The 19,491-nt window shown below is 38.1% G+C and overlaps 2 protein-coding genes across 2 annotated transcripts in view; one reads left to right on the top strand and one right to left on the bottom strand.

Moving 5' to 3' along the window:
* Nucleotides 1–27: 27 nt before the first annotated feature.
* slc49a3 (solute carrier family 49 member 3) lies at nt 28–7,219 on the bottom strand. The gene is made up of 10 exons (XM_043257415.1): nt 6,704–7,219; nt 4,671–4,829; nt 3,480–3,696; nt 3,315–3,391; nt 3,092–3,229; nt 2,863–2,979; nt 2,405–2,557; nt 2,176–2,333; nt 1,650–1,762; nt 28–1,274 (listed from the first exon to the last, which is right to left on the bottom strand). The coding sequence occupies exons 1-10, from the start codon at nt 6,872–6,874 to the stop codon at nt 1,108–1,110; spliced, it is 1,470 nt and encodes a 489-aa protein (XP_043113350.1). The 5' UTR covers nt 6,875–7,219; the 3' UTR covers nt 28–1,107.
* A 662-nt stretch (nt 7,220–7,881) lies between these two features.
* Nucleotides 7,882–19,491, top strand: part of LOC122358072 (polycomb group RING finger protein 3) — a 33,037-nt gene continuing 21,427 nt past the window's right edge. The window contains exons 1-2 of the mRNA XM_043257836.1: nt 7,882–8,014; nt 17,290–17,393. Coding sequence (XP_043113771.1) covers nt 17,379–17,393 — 15 coding nt within the window. The 5' untranslated portion in view covers nt 7,882–8,014; nt 17,290–17,378. The remainder of the gene's footprint in view (nt 8,015–17,289; nt 17,394–19,491) is intronic.

The raw sequence follows: 19,491 nt of genomic DNA, 5'->3' as shown, positions 1-19,491 counted from the left end.
GTGAAAAATGACTTTCCAAAAACAATGTTTTTGAGTGTATATTTGATTTTATTACCATATAAAAAGTTTTGGTCGAGTTAGGAATAGGTATAGATAGTGATACATATGGCCCCTGAGTACTCCTGGGGTTAATGTAAATGCCAATATGAATATAGTCATACTTATCGCATGGCTACTTTGCTAAATAAATAAATAAAAAGCTGGAAATTAAATGCTGATCAGAACTTCAATTAAATGAAAGGAAAGAGACCATAAGAGTTCTTAGAGTTCAAAGTACAGTTTAGCCCTCATTCAAAACATTTTGAGCACACAGTGAATGATCAGAATTAAGTATTGCACAAAACTGCAATATTTTGAATCAATACCACAGTTTAAATCCTAGTATAGCTATATAGAGTATGGAAGCTTTTTTCACGATAAAACAAACTAATGGTCACTTTTACAGTCACAATTCTCTGAGGAAAAAAACAATTACATTTAAACCTGTAAGGAATAAAGTAAATTGTGCAAATTTTATTTAGTTTTTTTTACTCGTTTTTTTTAACTGTTTTTAACAATTCTCAAAAATTGATTTCATTGTGCATTCCAATCTCAAACTGCAGTAAGATTATTTTAACTAGGTTAAAAAAATAACACAATTTTATTTGTTTTTGCAAATTCTCTAAAAGATTTGCAAAAAAGTAAAACGTTTTTTAACCACCGCCAGTCATTCTAACCCAGCAACTCTTTATGTACCTTTTTAAGGTAGAAAGTTAGTCGTGTGATCATTTTATTGCACTAAAATCTCTCTTTCATAATTTCAAAAAGTTAAAGTTAGTTTCTAACTTTGAACACCCAAAAACATAAACATCATATAAAAAACGACATTGTAAAAAAAAAAAAAAAAAAAAAAATATGCATTAGGTTCAACAGCTAAAAATCCATGTACCCTGTATTACAATCAAAACATTTAGAATTTGAGATCAAGATTGCATTTAATTGCGGTTAAGTACCACTTCTGAGCATTTAAGGCACGTATCTTCAATGTTAATGAGGTAAAAGGCTTCTTAAAGTGTGTGTAAACACGGTCATCAGTGGTTTCTCTTGCTGTTAGATCAGTCCTTCCTTTTATGCATCAGTGCTGTTTGCCCAGGTGTCTCCTCCTGTTGACTGGTCTGTCACCGTATCTGGTGAGGCTGTGGCTTCCGCACGGAGTCTCCGGTAATCCGTGTGGAAAAAGCCAACAAAGCAGCAGGTGCCCAGAGTACACAGGCCTGCCATCACCAGCACTGGCACTGTGTGTGTATGTGTGTGCGTTTAGGATAAAGAGCAAGAGAGAGAGAGAAAGAAATGAATGCCTGGAGCTCAGCCCAACTCTATCATTAACTCATCAAGCCATCAAGCGACCAGGAAAAGCCGGAAGGCTGGATTAATTTGGACGTGTTCCCATTTTAAACATTTTCACTAACCACATTGGATTCAGTTTATGTGGAAAGAGGATGTGAAAATAAGCAGTCACATTTTCAAAGCATGGTGGAAGTCATGACACAGTGAAAGGAGGAAACTAATTGCCGCTAGAATAAAGCCATGCTTTTCACCACATGCACTACACGCTATCTTCCAGTTAACACCTATAATGTATAAATATTTCAAATAAGTGCAACACTAACCTGTCCAGTTCAGACTGGCATCTGTTCCAGAAGCACATACAGATAATGGAGAATCTGCCATCGGTTTAGCCAGAGCTTGCAGCAGGAGCAGATAAAGGGCGGCCTGAATTTGTCTGATTTAACATCGCATGAAAAACGTGATGATTTTCACGTGAAAATGATGTTGGTAAGTTTAAATTAATATTAAACCCAAAACTGAAAATGAGCTAGGAATGCGCTCGCCCTCGGGCAATGTGAGATGTATACGAGTTACTTCATCAGAACGATTTTTTCTTTCACATGACAAATAATGAGCCATGTGTCTTACTTATTTATCATTTATCACTTATTTATATTTTATCAGCAGTTTGGACCCCGTTCACTGCAGAGGACGCGTTTGTGAGGAAGTGATGAAATGCTACATTTCTCCAAATGTGTTTCGATGAAGAAGCAAACCGATGAAGGACGGCCCGAGGGTGAGTCAAATTTTCCTTTAAGAGAAGACTTTAAGCGACTCTGAACACAGAATTAGTTTAAAAACACTTACCCAGACACGAAGATCAACCCAGAAGACGTTGCTTCACCCACAGGGTACGAGCACTCAACTCCAAGCTCCATTGCGACGGGATACACAGAGTACCCAAAAAACCCAAACCACGCACATACGGCGCCAATCACGACCTTCTGCTCGCTTAACAGGGAGACCTGAGGACAGCAGGAGGACAACGTCTCGGGTCAAACACACACGAGTAACAAGAAACCACGACTCTACTCACCACAGCGAAAACAGAGCAGCCCAGGGATGTCAGACACATGTTTATCTTAGTGACTTCTGTAAACTTCTTGGTCTTATCCACGTACAGGCCGAGGAGAAAAGCACCCAGGACACCGAATACAATAGCAACAGCACCGCACAGTCCTGCAAAGTCCTGCCGCATTAAGCATGTAGAGACAAAGTTACTTTCACTTGACAAAGCTAACAAAACTCAAACTCAACACATTTGTTTATATAATCTTCTATCTATCATCTAGCGCTACACTCACGTTTTTTTGGTTTTTTTTAATGTTTAAGAGTTTGTCGATCCAGCATTTCAAGCAATCAAGCTCTGTTTTTCGAGTTAGCCGAGTTTAAACTTTTAGCCTTGACTTTTTACTAGTTATTTAACACATGGCACAGGTTGGTTTGAGAAGTGAGTGATCAAAAAAAGTGGGTAAGTTATTTTAGGGTTCTTACATTTGAGTAGCCCTTAACGCAAAGTATCTGCTCCAGCAAAGTGGAGAAGCAAGTGAAGATCCCTATTCCTGAACCAAAACACACCAGCAGGACCATGTAAGCTTTGTTTGTCAGCAGCTGTAAACGAAAGAGGGACAGAACGCTTTGCTGTATTTCAGAAATTCTCAAAAACGGCACACTTAACGGCACAATAAGTTGTCGTGTCGGTTTGTTTAAAATCGTGCGGTACCAGTTTCACCCCCTGTAGGAAAGGTTCAGTGCTGGAGGTCAGCACGCTGGCAGAGGGGGGTGTCCGGGGCACGCGTTCACGGATCCCCACTGTTGCTAGGAAACAGGCTACGATGGCAGGTATGGCGTATATCAAGAGCTACAAGACAGACAGAGAGACAACGGGACTGTTGGGGTGTGCATCGTTCAAAAAAAATACAATTATTTTGTCACTCACTTCTTACCAGCATGAAAAGAGTACTGGAGTAACTAATAATCATCGGAGAGAAGATATTGGCTAAGAGCAGCCCGACAGTATTTGCTGGAAAACAAAAGAGAAGGATATTACTATTTTACAGTAAGTTAGGCTAAAGGCATTCGAATACGATATGAGCAGCGAAAAAGGTTACCCATGGAAGCCATCATGTTAGCCGTGGCCCTCTGGTGATCAGGGAACCAGAGAGCTGCCAGCTTGGTGGGGGCAAAGATGACCAAAGGCTGGGCGAAGGCGCACAGTGTCTGTCCCCCCATGACCACAGGGAACATGGCCCACTCTGGGATGCAGTTCAACGGGCCAATGGCGCGCAGGATAGCACCCAGCATGTTCAGCCACGAGCCCATGATAAGCTGTTTCAGAAGACAGTAAGAAAGAAAAGTGCGTAAGTGTTTCTTTTGAACCTTTGGACTGAAACATATTCACCAAAGTCGTGCATTGCGTTCGATCATTTCTGTGGTGAGCGACATTTCACTTATTACTATTGAGGAATTAATTATTATCAAACATTTAATAATGATAAATGTGTTAAGTAAATAAACAAAATAAAATTAGTAACTCTTTTGCCGAGCGTTTTAAATACCGCAAATTATATCTAAAATGATATTAAGTACATATCAAAAGTTAACGTACTTGTTATTTGTAATTTGTGGTAATTTTTTATTATTGATTGCAAATGACAAGTACGTTCATTTTTTATAAAGAATTTGTGGCAAAACGGTTTGTTTGGATGCACGTTTTTTTTTTGCGTGCATACGTTATGTTTATGATGTGTATAATGTAATACATAGCCTAATTTATTTTCCCACTTGGTTTATGTGTTTCGTCGTCTTTTATTGTTTACGTTACTATAAATCAAACGAGCTGAAGTGAGGTTCCCACTAGGTGGCAGTCTACAACAAGTCAATCTAATTACCATAAATACAAAACGTTACAAACGACAGGGTTCGCAGGTCAAGAACTAAGTGGAGTATGTGAGTTTGCAGGTTGGTAGGCATTCACGTTATTTGCAACAAACACGCTATAATTTAACTAAAAGTACAGTTACTTCAGTTGATGATATTTGACCTTTAGTCTATATAAACCTTCTCCATTTACATAGGCCTTTATGTAGGCTCCATGAACTCAAATGTTAGTTATGTTTACAATAAAAGTATCATTGCCAAAAAATTGCATCAATGATTAATGTATTATTAATTAATATATATAATGTATGTATGTATATGTATATTTATATATATTAGGCAATTATTAGGCAAAAAACATAATTATTCCTTTTTTCACAACAGCTGGCATATGGTAGATTTGAGAGTATGTTTGTGTATACCGAGAAGCGCAGACCCAGCGTGTCCAGCACCCATGTTGTGACCAGACTGAAGAAGATAGCAACCACTACATAGACTAGGGACAGCCAGTTGACCAGATTTAGAGAGACTCGCAGATATTGTGCTGTCTGGTCGGCCACAGGAGCAAAAGTCAGCCACGACTGTGGAGGAATTGAACACATGAAAATGAAGATGAAGCTTCGTCATTATGATATCTAGTCATATGGCATTTATTAAATACACGAAGTGCATGAAGTTGCTCTGTGACACAGTCAGAGTCTCAGTTCAACATTTAACTGCTGAGGCTGCAAAAAACAGAAACCACAGGTCAGAAGGCCCCTCACATGAGCTAAATATGACAATCAGAGTGACATGCAAGTTTATAAACAGCAAGTTCGTACTAAGAAATTGCTTGAATTTAAACTGGGTGTGCAATTATACGAGTCAAGCAAATATATGACTTTATTTTCCTCTGGAATGTGATTATTTCATGTCAGCGGTATTAGAGCAAACACTCGGAGACGAAGAACAGCTATATCCCTTCTGAGCGTCATTCACAGTGAAGTGGCCATTTGCAGTGTTGCACAAAACAGCATTTACTTGTTTGCTATGAAGAATATTATATGTATGCAGCAGTGTGACAGATGGCAGTCAGCTGATCCCAAAACACAATACAAGTCCTTTTATGCACCGCTGCACAACTTACTGGGACGCCGTTTCACATTAATTCAGATTCACAGACGTTGTTGCACTGCACTTATTAAAATTATTTTTGCACCTAAAAATTCCTAGCACACGCCTGCAATCCATAATCACACAGACAGGTTTGGGCCGTCATCAGATTTCCTCGAGATTGTAATCTTTAAATAAGCCCTGAATTACACCATCTGCTAAGCTTTAACACAGTGTGCCAAGACACGATGTAGATTTCTCGTGTTTCAGATGAACAGCTTTGGACGTCTCGGCCTCGTAGCACGTATACAATAGTGTCAGTGCAAATGACAGGTCCCGCGGGAGGCACGGGTGCGTAATTAAGATTGACAAGCCCCTTTCTGGCACACGCCCTCTTCACATATAATAGCCTCGGGGGGACGTATCCATGTCCTGCTACAGCTGGGCTATTAGGAAGACCCTGCTATGACCCTGTAGACTGAAGCCCCTAGCGGACTCATCACTAGAGAAAGTGTGAAAAAAAAAAAAATCTGTTCAACACTGGATAGACTTGGTCAGCAAAAGGACACTCTAAAAATGGCCTGTTGGGTCACTTTCCCACTGTTGGGTAGTTTTTGTGTTACCCAGCTGTTGGGTTAGTGGCCGGGTTATCTCACTGACCATTAAAACTACACCCCCCTCCCTCTGACGAAATATTTAACCCAATATTACCAAAATAACCCACATTTTAACCCAATGATTTGTTTTTGAGTCAAATAATAAATCAGTACAGATGTTTTAATTCACACGATACATTATGTGCTGATTGATTATTCAGTTAATCGCAAATATAATTGTTCGTGGATCCATATCCAAGAGCTTGTCCCTGGCCTTCAATGAGCTTGTTTCGCTTCGTAAAATGCTGCGGAGTACACAAAATATGAACACGCAAGTCATTTTTAGTCGTTTTGAGCTTGTATAGCTGTATATGGCCTAGCCTATTAATTGCAACAGAATTTGTCAATTTGTGTGACATGCTATTGAAAGCCAACAGGCATAGGTCACTATTAAAGGGACAGTTCACCCTCACGTGCCGGTCCCCATTGACTTCCATATTATGGAGAAAAATAAAATCTCTATGCAAGTCAACGAGAACCAGTTGAAGGTGAACTATCATTTTAAGTCGATAAAACGCTGATTTTGAGTTAACTGCATGTGTAAAGTAAACATAACCCAGGCTTGGGAAGACGGATTCGTGACGTCAATGAAAACAAAAGTCATTGTACAGGTTGAGAAATTAAAAAAGTATCGTTTTTCTTCAAATAGCGACACTCCCCCGGCATTCACGTAAACGAGCGAGTATTATATATAATCAGCATCCTACCATCGCGTTAGAACAGTTTAGCAGGCATAGCACAAATAGGATGAACCATCTCCTTTTGTAAACTTTGAACTTTGTGTCCGTGATTGTCGAGTCCCGCTGAGACCGAACATCTTCTCTGGAGCTCGGGACGAGCGCTTCGGTCTCCGCGCGTCCATCATCCATAACCACCATCACCACCGGGATCACACGGTCACCTCTAAAGAGTTTTAAAAACTCAACCCGTCGTCAGCGGTGCATCCATTCAGCTCCAACAACAAATCTGCCAGTGATGCACGCAAAAAAAACCCTATTTCCAGAAAAACGCCAAACAAGCGAACGACTAGAAATGGCGAGCACGGTTGTCAGCGTCTTCGCGAAATGCCATTGTTTTGGTTTTGACTTCACGCGTATGCCGGTGAATGAGTGGTTTCGAGCTCGCAGCACTCCTCCAATCCACAGTCACACCACCACTCCCTTCAGCCCGGGACGCGCTGTCATAGCGCCGGCCGGTTTCCGCAGAGCCCACGCTCTTCTCCGTCTCAATAAGTTTGGCAAGCATCGGCTCCAAACACTTTAAAGCGTTTCAAAATGTCAACATCCCTTTGCGTGTCACACAAACGCAAGGCTATTGTTAGAGAAGCGGGGCGCTCCATCATCATCAACACCGTCGGCTGGTTTGCAAGCACGTTTTAATTCAGGAAAACATCTTTTTGGGCTTTTTTTTGTAAACGGGCAGTTAATAATAATGTTGTTTATAATTACAATATTTTATAACCAAATAAATATAAACCTGACGGATCAAAATAATGAGACGTTTGGTATGACAATCAGTTACTCGCATCTTTTAACGTCATTAAATGTGATATTTATGACTTTATTATTTAAAAAAAGATATGTGTGTTTTAAAAGCGTACAACTAATTTTAAAAAAAGTAGGCTACCATGCTAGTTGTACTGCGAATGTGTTTTTATCGTATTTTATTTTTAATTAAGTCGCGTAGGTAATATCTATTACGATACATAAATGCGTAATCACATCTAATACAATTTAATAGTCGTTATTAAGCATAATCGCTAAATGTAATTCACCAAGATCCATGTAACTTTTTTTTCAAATGAATGAAACGTTAAATGAAGAATAATCCAATGGCTTTAATCTCTCATCCACCCCTCCTCCCCTCCACAAAATCTGCGCATGCGCAGCGGGGCTCTTCAGTGCGCTGTTTCGGCCTGTTTCGGCACTGGCCGGACATTTTCGCCTCTTTGTTTTACTGATAGTGGATTTAACTCGGATTCAACCCAATATCCAGCGGACCGCTCCGGCCATAAACAGGTTTGTTCCTTTAAACTTGAACCAATTCCCCCTGATCATTGCACGTATGCGTTTCCCGAGCTTTCTTTCGGACGGCAAACGGGGAGTTTTCATTTATTCTCGCTGTGTTTTTTCCGCTTGATGGCAGCTCTGCATGGCTATACGTGCTGTTATATGTGCGGTCGTGCTGTATGTGTGTGTATACGTGTGTGAATGTGTGTGTGTGTGTACGGCGACGCCGGGCCCTGCAGCTCCTAACCGGGGTCATCTTTTGTAAGAAAGGAAAAAGTGTAATTTAGTGTAGCTGGAGTTTCGTAAGCCTGCGCTCCTGCGTCTGGTTACAGTTCTCGTGCTGGTCAGTTCTCCTCTTCTTCCTCCTGCCTGGAATGTTCTTGAGAGCTTCCTGTCCATCACAATCATCATCTGCCCGTTTTGTGTGTTGAAAGTTGGGGGGTTTGATGCTTTGGCAGGTTTGCACGCGAGCTAAAATGCAATCTGGGCCGGAGAAAAAGTTAAAGCCCAGAGGGTTTATTGGGGAAGCATGTGCAAACCTGCACCCCAGACTCCTGGAGCAGGAACAACCAACAAGTCCTGCTTCGTGTGTCTGGACACATTCACTTTTGTGAGCGCTTTCCGTTATAGTTAGGGGCACAGCGAACAGGATATTGTTACAGCATTAATTGCACCGTAGAGAATTTAGTCTTGTCCTAAAGTTTGGGGGGTCGTGTCCCCCTTATGTCCCATGGGGATCTGCTACACCCCTACATGATGGACGTATTGAGTTGTCAGGTCTGGGCACTGCTTGATTATCACATTGATCGAGTTTCTCCTGAGTATCTGCTTTTAAATTTTTACGTTCTGGCTTACTAATAACCATGCTGACCCCAGAAAATGGACTTGTCCTTATGTACGGTGTGTTGATTTTAGAGCGCTGTCTTAAATACGTGTCGCAGTGTTTCCGATCTGAAGACACCACCTTCGTGTGATGGTGTTTACAGTATCGCAATGCGAGGCCTTTTACAATTCAGCATTTTTACTATGGTAAAATCTTTCAAGAATGAGTCCAGGTTGCATTTCAATACAAACGATGAAGTAAGAGATGATCGTTTTATAAACTTGATTTTGAAGACCGCTTTTCTTTTCTTTTTTTAACTTGTCACAATTTTATATTTACATTCATCACTGAGAGTAATCTAAAGAAAAGAAAGAAAGATGCATTGTAGTAGTGACAAGTAAACTCATAAAAATGCCATTATGCTATAGCTAAAAAAATAATTCTATCAACCACTTTTTGATTTTCTTGTTTTTGACAGGTTTTATGACACTAACCATAGTCACTGACATAACTAGTGAGTCAAACGTTCATGTGATGTTTCATTAACGCGTGATTAATTGCTTAGTCAATATCACGTCTGATGCTTTCTTGTGAGTGTTAAAACAGTGTGATAGGCCGTGGAAGCCTACACACAACATCGCAAGACGAGTGCTATGTTAATAAGTTTAAACCACTTTTATGTCTTTTTGTAGTAGTAGCTAAAGCATGTGGCCAATGGCTCTCGCACGGTCATCTCTAATGTGCCAGCAACAGTTAAGTGGTTTTCGGTGAAAACAATGGCTTTCGGTTTGTCCGTGTTTTTAGTGCATACCCAGAAAAGCGAGTTCTAAAACCGGTCAAGCTTGCGGTCTGGCATTAAGCAGTGCAGGTAGTTATTCACACTGATGTGAAGTTATCTCGCGTTAAACAAAATGAGTTTAATATTGAGCGGTGAAATGTAAACCCGGGTTTTGCTGAGGTGTAGGTGCGCGTTTACAATTATGTAGATTAGATCAGGCGGATCATATCAAAAAGATCTTTCAGTTCTAGGTAGCATGTGACTCAAGTGCGTTGGTTTAGCTCTTTGTACGCCGTTAAAATATGCCGTACTTCAGTTTTGCTTGGTATAGCTTGTTTTGTTCCTGCTAAAATGTAGAATGTTTGCAAAAAAATTAATTTGGCACGCAATTTTCTTGCACATTATGATTGTTGGGGCAGATTATTGATTGATGAAGATGTGTTGTCACACTGTGAAATTAATACTTTTTCGACAAATAACCAGCTCCATACGGTTGTAGTAAACTTGCTGTAGTACACCAATGCTGTTGTCAAATGAAACATGTAGGGTGGGGTTTAGTGATGTGTTGCCGGTAAATTGCGATACGTTTTGACCTTTTTTTTTAGCTCCAAACGCTGTACATTTAATTTCTGAACTGCTTTCTATAGCAACCAACATAATAACATTTGGCCAATTTCAAATTTGTCTAGATCAGATAAAACCTGTTTTTTTACTCCACTCGTAGGACATTGCACTTTGAGAGAGCGCAAGAAGCAATGTTATATTTTACAGAAATGCTCGTTTTACAGTGAAGCTGGATTGTTTTTGTCCAGTGCTTTGCGATGCGAGGAAACCGTATATCATTTAATAATGGCACGTGCGAGGTTAAATAAATATATATTTGGCATAATTTGGAACGTCAGAAGATTTTGAAACTGCCAGGTGTTATCATCCAATTATTAAAATGTACAGATATTGGCAGATTAATTGGCCTTGTCGTTTTTAGGGTTGTTTATTTCAAGTTTTTTTTTTTTTATTGCAGCTGTACTTAATAACTCCGTTAAAGTCATCTAGCTGTTGAAGCTGTCAGGCCAAAACAATGGATCTTAAGATAACCTAAGTAAACGGCAATTTCTACTCCTCTTTCGTAAGCATCCAGGGTTGTAGTGGATGGATTTTGCTGATACACTTCAGCCCCACTTCTGTTAAATGTGGGTCGTGTCGGAGCTTGTGATGTTTTCTGTATACATCTTAGCTGGAGGTTTTTTTTTTTGTTTTCTTCCTTGTGTGAGATCACAGACATAACGTTTATGCTGCTGCAAGTGTGCATGGGTGGATGCTGTCAAGTTCCAAAAATGACAAAAACGCGCCATAAAAGTCTCCAGAAGCCACATGCTTGCATTTGTTTGAGAAACGGACTAAAATGTAAGCCATATGGGCTGTGTTTTTAGCACTTTTATGTCACGGTGCACATCCGTGATCGTTTTTATTGTCCTGAAAACAAGTGTCATATAAATAATATGCTGAAATGATTATTATTTTTTTTGTTTAAAGAAAGAAATGATAGTAAGTGATAACAGATTTGGGTGTTTTTTTTCTTCTTTTTTTTTTAAACAAGAGCTGATTTAAAAAGTGGCATGTAAATGTTGTGCTACTGCCACGACATAAGGATGAACCTTAAGTGACAACTCACTTGGTTTTTTTGTTTCTCGCTGTGGGGGGAAGTGAATCTCAGTATTGGCTCAAAGTTCCCCTGTATGATGTTGTCAGTTTTTCAGGATGCAGTCTCTGAATTACACAAGAATCAACATGCTACTTGGGTGCATTGTGTGTGTTTTTATCTCAAGGAGACAACCTTCAAACTCTTTCTCTCTGTCTCTCTCTCTCTCTCTGTGTGATTACAGATTCTGAAACAAACACGATTCATGTTGATGTAAAAGTTCCTCCTATAGCCTGTAAAACTGCTGAAGGTTTTTAGAGAGCTGAACAATGCATTCCTTGTTAAAGGATTTCATCCAATAAGCCGATGAACCCAGATTAAGTGTGATTTTGATGTTTTTAATGAGGTTAACTACTGGAATTTAAGAGATACGGGATTTTACTAATAAAGTCGTGCCTTCTTGTCTGATGAACTTATTAATTTTTCAGTGGTGGTGCTTTCAGATCTGGGTCAGTATTACAAAGGTCACTTTTCTTTAGTAGATGTACAGCTAGATAAGCCTGATAAGAAACTGTCTGCTAAGAAAGAATTGACAGACTATTGAATTATTTAAAATTAATGCACATCTTGATGTGTGGTTACGGGCCACATCAGTTATTGCTTTTATGAAATGGTTACAACATCTAGGCCTACACTGATTTATTTTTTTATAAATTTAATTGTGTGTTGAAATGCATTCCACACCATTAAATTGATTCTGATGAAGTAGTGGGATTCTGATTGTGGCTTGGGCTCCTCCTGTCTTGTTTATATAAGACATACATTTTTACAGTATATTCAGCTGGACTTTCATCAAGCAGTTTAAAAATACTGTTTGTGGAGATATTTAAAATTGTCAGTCTGACTCAACTTTGACCATCGTCTTTTTGTCCTTTTCTCATTTTTTTTTTTGTTATGAAATGAATTTTGTATAAACTTTGGAAACTGATTTGTAATGTAGTGTTGTCACAGCACCATCATTTCTGTGTTCTGTACCACTTTTGGTACTGAAAGAAAACAAAAACACAATAATTAACAAAAACAAATTCAAAAATTCATTACTTTGTTACTATATTTAAGTTTTTAGTTATATTTAGTTTTTCCACAAGTAATAAAAATATGAGAAACGGTAAACAAGTTTTACCTAAATGTAATGTCTTTTAATTAAATGAAAATGTAAACACCGTAAATTTTTTGGTAAATAAATGTCATTTTAAAATAAATATTGCATGATTTATTTATTAAAAAGTAATTTGTCTAAACTATAGTGGTAGTAATAGCCTATCACATATTATTCTAAATTATAGTAATGTATTTCTGGCACAATGTCTAAGCTGAACTTTTATTTTGACGGGTTGCCGTGAATACCTTACGCTATTCTTGCGCTATACCTTACGCAAGTAAACAATGTAGTAAACAAAACGTCTTTGCCATTCATTCACTTACTTCATAATTGAATTGATTTTGCGGCTTAATATTTCCCGATACTAATCCACCGTTTTTAAACTGTATTCAGAGATTGTTTTCTGTATCACGTAAACAATGGGGCCGTACTCGTCAAGAACCGAGACATTTTAATTGTTTTCAGTACCGACTTGTTACCGAAGTACCATGTTTTCTGACAACACTACTGTAATGTGAATGAGACCGGGAATGTATCAATAAAGTCATGGGCTCGGTGCACAAGATGGCGCGCGAGTGTGTGCACGCTTACTTCCGGTCTTGAGTCTTTTTGCATAAAAAAACAAAATTAATAGGAAACTTGCCCATTTTTCAGATTAAAATCGCGTAGTTGTATATTAAAACATAGAAAACAATCTTCTTATATTATGACGTACCTCTATGTGGAAATTAATTAAGTCCAGTACACAGGGATCTCTTCTTTCAAACACAAACCACTCAAATCTGCAATACTGTACATTTTCATAGAGTTATCTTGGTTCTGACTGGTATTTATAAGATCGCAAGGTTTGCGACAGTCAGACGATATGTTTAGAGATTTCTGCGTTGATGTATTCTCTGATAACAAGTCATAACTAACTGTAAAATTGAACCTAATGTAATTGTTAGGTTGGCATTAAATAAACTATCGGTGTTTGCATTACCTGTGTTTTTATTATATTTTCCTGTTTTGTGAAATATCTGTTGCATTGTGTCTATAAGCAGCGGATGTATTTTTAGATTTCTTGTGCATTCATTTTCAGATAAAACAAATCTTTGAATTAGTAATTTATTAGTTGTGTCCTTTTTACAACCCTTAAATTTTTTTAAATTTCAAATAAATGTTTGATCCTAGTTAACTATGTGTAAAATATGTGAAAAACCTGACGTTTGTGCAATGAATACATGGAAATGTAAAAGATCAGTTTGCAGGTAAATAGCTTATTTCATAAATAAAAACAAGTCAATGTAATACAACATTTTTTTTTTTTTTTTTTTTTTTTTTTGGAAAAAGTATTGTACATAATTCATAAGGAAAATAATTGTTTAGCTGTGCCTGAGTTCGTTAGCATTTAATGAATTGACCAGACCCAAACATGCGTTTCAAATGTACTGGCTCAGTTAGCATTCATAGTATGTAATAATAGTGCTGTGGAGTGTTATTATAAATACTTTAAACGGATATAGAAGGTAATAAATGGATTTCTCCAGGTTCTCTGTACTGGCTTTTAGCACAACCGGAAGTATCAGTGCACACGCTCTCTACTGAAATCCAAGATGGCGGAGATATGCAACAAGCCTCTTTGGGTCAGTTCTAATCTTATATACATGTTTGGTGTGGTTTCCAATTTTTTGTGTCTGATGCTCCAAAAACTCTGTAAGGTGACTTTATTACAAATGATGCATATATTAGGTGTACTATTTAACACTAGGAACTTAAACTAGGTAATAATTTAATCTTCATGCTTTACAGACAAAAGTCCATTTAACTCTATTTTTTGGATGCACCTCGGACTACAGTGCAAATTTAGGCATTCTGTAACTCACCATTTCAAAATACCACGCTTTTTCAGTCTGATATCATTGCTGTTCCATGGTACCAACATTATACTTTGTTGTTTTTTTTCTGTAAGGGTTTATTGAATTTGTCATTTAATAATTCATTAGGCCAGGTGCTCCTGCACTCTGAAAAGCAGTATTATCAGGTTGCTGAATGACATCAGTAAATCTCAATTGTTCAGCAATCTTATAGCGCGGCCCTGTATAGGCGTAGAGTCACTCCCAGCTCCTCAAACAGACCCAGCACTCCTCAATTGGTGATTTTCTTTTTCTACACCAGGCCATAAAAGACTGTTTGTAACAAGCGTGAAGCACTATTTTTGTCTGATTGCCGGACCGTGTTCATTTAAGCGTTGGGGTCGCCCACAAACCTATTTTTCCAGAGACAAAACTGCTCCGCTTAGTAAGTCTGTCATACTGTGGCGCCTCATTAGCTCCTCACAGAGCGCTTCATACAGCTGGCAGCGTCTGTGTGCCCGGCCGTCTCCCAGAGCACTTCAATAGCCGCTGACGGATAACAGCGGATCCTTTGTGGCAGCAAATGTGTGAGAAACCGGGCGAAAGGTGTTACTGCTGGACGCTTTCTATAAAATCGATTGACACACCCTGTTACGAAAACCATATTCACCTGTGGCATATGAGACACCTTTTCATAGCGTCAGATTATGGCATCGCCTATATGACCACTAGCTTGAGTGCTGTCCATTCGTCAAGGCATTTTCTCTCCGTAAACCCAACTGGGCTTCTGGCCCGAACATGGATTTTGGTTTTATTTTCTAGAAAGCTCGAGCTGAGATTGAATTTGTGATAATCTTTGACTGAATATGTAATGGAGAGCTGTGTCTGGAGTAGGAGAGGTTCTTAACTGTCCACAGGTTTATTCTGCAGCACTGTATTTGGGTGTGTGTGTGTGTGTGTGTGTGTGTGTGTTTTACTTGAGTTATATTACACATTTTTTTGGCGTAAACCCGAGTTAGTTTTTAGTCACGCTACTTTAAAATGCTTCGTAATGTTTTTCATCATGATAAGAACACAAGACATGCTGACCTTGTCCAGTTAGTGTCGTTGAACAGAAAAAGAGAAGTGCGAAATTTGTCCTTTTGTATTCAAAATATTAGAATATGCATTTGAAATGGCATGCGTGTTAAATTGTTTTGGGTGAACTGCCCTTTTAAATTGACCTTTTTAAAAAGGAAAATGCCGTAAAAGCTTGTAATTGCTCAACTGTAAGTTACCATAGCGTATATAGTAAATTATGTAATTTTATTATTACTCTATGGATTTTGTGAGAGGGGGGTGGAGAAACACATGAATTGCCACATAAATTGGCTTATGATTTAAAAAAAAAATGTTTTTTTAAATTCTAGTGCACATCACACATAATTTACGTTGCTATATTTTTGTTTTCAGAAGCTAGTGAGCTTCGTAATATATTCTATTCGAAGGTTTATTGCACTAATTTTGTGTTGTTACCTGTAATATTGTCACTGTATTTTTTTTACATGGAATTTTACAATGTTTTACTAACGATTTACACAGAAAAATATACAATTAGTGTGAAATTACAATTGTCAAAAAATGTTTAATTTAATTTGTGCTATATTTATGTTTAAATTCATACTGATAGCCCTGTGATTAAATGAGTGTTTTAAATGAAGAGCTTGGGTCTAGTTTTTCCTCTTGAAATATTTGCATCTTTACTGCAAATTAATAGAAATTTCTTATCTGGAATTCTTGTTTGTCATGATAACACATGTTTGGTTTTGTTCTTTTTGTTGTCTGTGTACAGTGATACTGATAAGAACATGACAAAACATACCATCCCTGGTCAAAGTCTCAAAAGTGTTTCACATTCTACTGTGTGTGTTTGTGTGTGTGTGTGTGTCTGTCTGTGTGTGTCTGTGTATATTCAGTTTGATTTTGTGCTACAGCTGTGATAAGACAGTTTTCAGTCACGGCTCAGGCGCTGTACAACCCCCAGCATGATGGTTTCGCTCCAAATGCAAACCAACAACTGATTCAATTTACACCAATGTCAATTTGATCCTTTAAAAGTGGGAAGCAAATGTTGGACACTCTGTGTGGCAATGATCTAACTGTTGGTCATGTTATTTTAAAACCCACTGAGATTCGCATGGCTCCAGTCTGCAGGCTCTGATAGGCACCGTTTCCTGTACTGTAAAGAGATCTGTTTTCTTTTATGTCACTATACTACCACAAGAAAGTGAAGTGGCGCCCTTAGCAATGGTAGATTAAATTGCAGTTGATTTGTTCAGGAAGTTTAGTTCGTAAACTGGAATTTGGGAAGCCTAGATTCTAAGTTTCCAAAAAAAAAAAAAAAAAAAACATTCAAAGCCGTTTTTACTTTCATAATGCGACGTGTTTCTGAGTGAAACAGGATATTCATTGAAAAAAATGTGGGCCAAGCTTTGATCCATTGGGAATGGTTTGGTTATTGAAAAATGTTAGTTGACACTCTAACATGTTCTGCTGTGAATCTGATGATACACACTTACTCATATCCTTAAATGGCCTACATTCATGTCTTTGGTTTAAGTGCACTAATTTCACAGGCTAGTGAACAGACAGAAACTCCCCAGATTGGGAGTCTCTCTGTCTGGACTCAAGCAGGCCAGCAACAACCTTATGTGCAGGCATCTTAGAGAAGCGTCAGCCAATCCAATTAAACATTTACTATTAGCCAACCACATAACCATGCATATCTAGTTCTAGTGTAATCAACAAACAGTTTTATCTTGAAGCTGCCGCATACATTTTTTGCCCTCTTCATAGTACAGTTGTAGGAAAGTCATGGGGGATGGGCGGGTGGGGGCGCTCCGTACTATTTGCAGTTTGGCTTAATCTTGAAAACGGAAAATATCATTTACTGAATAGGTTCTGAAAAGGCAAACGGGAAAATTGCCTATTTCCTTGCTAACATTTTGTGTATAAATGTGTGTAAATAAATAAATTCCTGTGTTGTTGTTGTTTTTTTTTTTCTGCAGCTGTGTGAAGTGGAGCACAGGATGCAGAGTTAACACCACCCTGTGTCTCGCAGAAGAAGCCCGGCTGCCAGACCCTCAGCAGTAGACACATGGCGGCATTAGGGGTAAGCGAATCACGTCCTCTTGTTCTGCACAATGTTTAATCTCACTTAGAAGAAATAGTTTTAAAAAGATTCAAATTTGCTGAAAATTTACTTACCCTCAGGCCATCCAAAATGTAGATTAATTGGACTGATTGAGCAGATTTGAAGAAATGTGGCATTACATCACTTCCTTATCAGTGGATCCTCTGCAGTGAATGGGTGTCTTCAGAATGAGAGTGCGAGCGGCTGATAATCATCAAATAATCCACAAGTAATTTACATGACTCTAGTCCATCAATTGAAGTCTTGTGAAGTGACAAGCTGTTTTTATAAAAAACGTCCATTATTAAGATATTTTGTCTTAAAACTGATGCTTCTGATCTAAATGGGTAATACACGTTAAGTCCATCATCCCCTGTTGTCCTCTCACATCAGACTTCACTGACATAGTTGTTATACGAGAAAAATGCAGATATATGAAACGCAAACAAAGCGGCCCATACGTACCATTTTGAGTATCAGTGATGTTGGTAACTTTCTTTGTTTCGTGTAGCTCACGCTGTTACGATAATGTTCATACATGCTTGGGTAAGACCGCTTAACATTAGAACAGTCTTCTGTTTGTGCTGCCTTCATTTATTTACTTGTTTTCATAGCTTTCTCTTTAATTCTCTGGTACTAACACATTTGTGAAACTATGCGTTCAATCAGAGTTCTCACGAGACGAGAGCCGACGAGTGGAACACATCAAACCGACAAGTGATGTGTCCTGGCCTTACCAATAGCCAAAAATGCATTGTATGGGTCAAAATAATGCAAAAAACCAATAGTATATTAAGTAAAGCTCATGTTCCATAAAGATATTTTGTAAATGTTCTATTGTAAATATATTAAAACCTCATTTTTGATTAGTAATATGCATTGCTAAGAACTTTGGACAACTTTAAAAGTGATTTTCTCAGTATTTAGATTTTTTTTTGCACCCGCAGGTTCTATTTTGAAATAGTTCTCTGGACAAATGTCGTCCTATCCTACCAAACCATGCATCGATAGAAAGATCATTTATTCATTTATTCACTCAATTTCGAAAAAGTGACACCTGTGACTTTTTCAGTTCCAGGGTCACATATTTTTGTTGTCGGAACGTCTAAGCTTATTATTTACAGCAAAAGTAAACATTTATTCTACTTCTCATGTTCCATTAATAGTAATCCATATGACTCATCATATGTTTTTTTTGTTGTGAAGATCGTATTCTTTTATATTTAGAAATGTATGGCTTTATTCACTAAATAAAAATAAATGCTTGAGCTCACAAACTTAATTTGTGCTTGTTTAATTCAAAAAGTGCAGCGCTCAAAGCAATTTGTCTATTCTAAGCAAGTTAACAAAAAGATCTGTTGTGACATCTGATATCCATGTGATAGCCACGATCCTTGTAATTCTTTCTTAATACTTGGATTTAACTTTTTTTTTTTTTTTTTTTTTTTTTCATCGCTCCGAATAATGCATTTAGAATCATGGGTAAATTAATGGCTTGAAGCTCCAACTTTTATTGAAGCCCACTAATGTGAGAGTGTAATATTCACTGCAGCCCGTGGCAGTTCTCTGTCCTCATTTGACTGTACTGATGATGTTATTGCAGCTTGGCTGGTTGGCTGAATTCATGACTGGGGCTTGAAAATCTTTTATTAGGAAGTTCCATAACATAAAACACCTGTGGTTATGCCTTACTGATCGCATTTAGCCTCATTAGCCATGTTTCCATCCAAAGATTCAAATTTAACTTATGCACAAAATGAGTATATCGCATAAAACATTTGCGAATGCTGCACCGTTTCTATCCAATGAGTCGAAGAGAACAAAATCTTCACTTGCAGACACAAAAATAAATGCTGCCATTGCTTTTGGTGGATGGCTGCTGCTTGGGAACACCGTCATGTAAGATAATTACGCAGAAATACTTTGATGACAGACTTTGCTTAGGCATTTCAAAAAAACAAATCAGATGCTGTGCAACAAGACCGGCCCACTGGTTAGTCAAGTAATTCCAGTCCTGTTGTACAAAGTCACATGACTTGATGCGCATATATTCCGCATTATATCTAATAAGTGGATG

The sequence above is a fragment of the Puntigrus tetrazona genome, chromosome 14, assembly GCF_018831695.1.
Source record: "Puntigrus tetrazona isolate hp1 chromosome 14, ASM1883169v1, whole genome shotgun sequence".
NCBI classification, from domain to species: Eukaryota; Metazoa; Chordata; class Actinopteri; order Cypriniformes; family Cyprinidae; genus Puntigrus; species Puntigrus tetrazona.
This window is presented reverse-complemented; position numbering and strand designations above follow the sequence as displayed.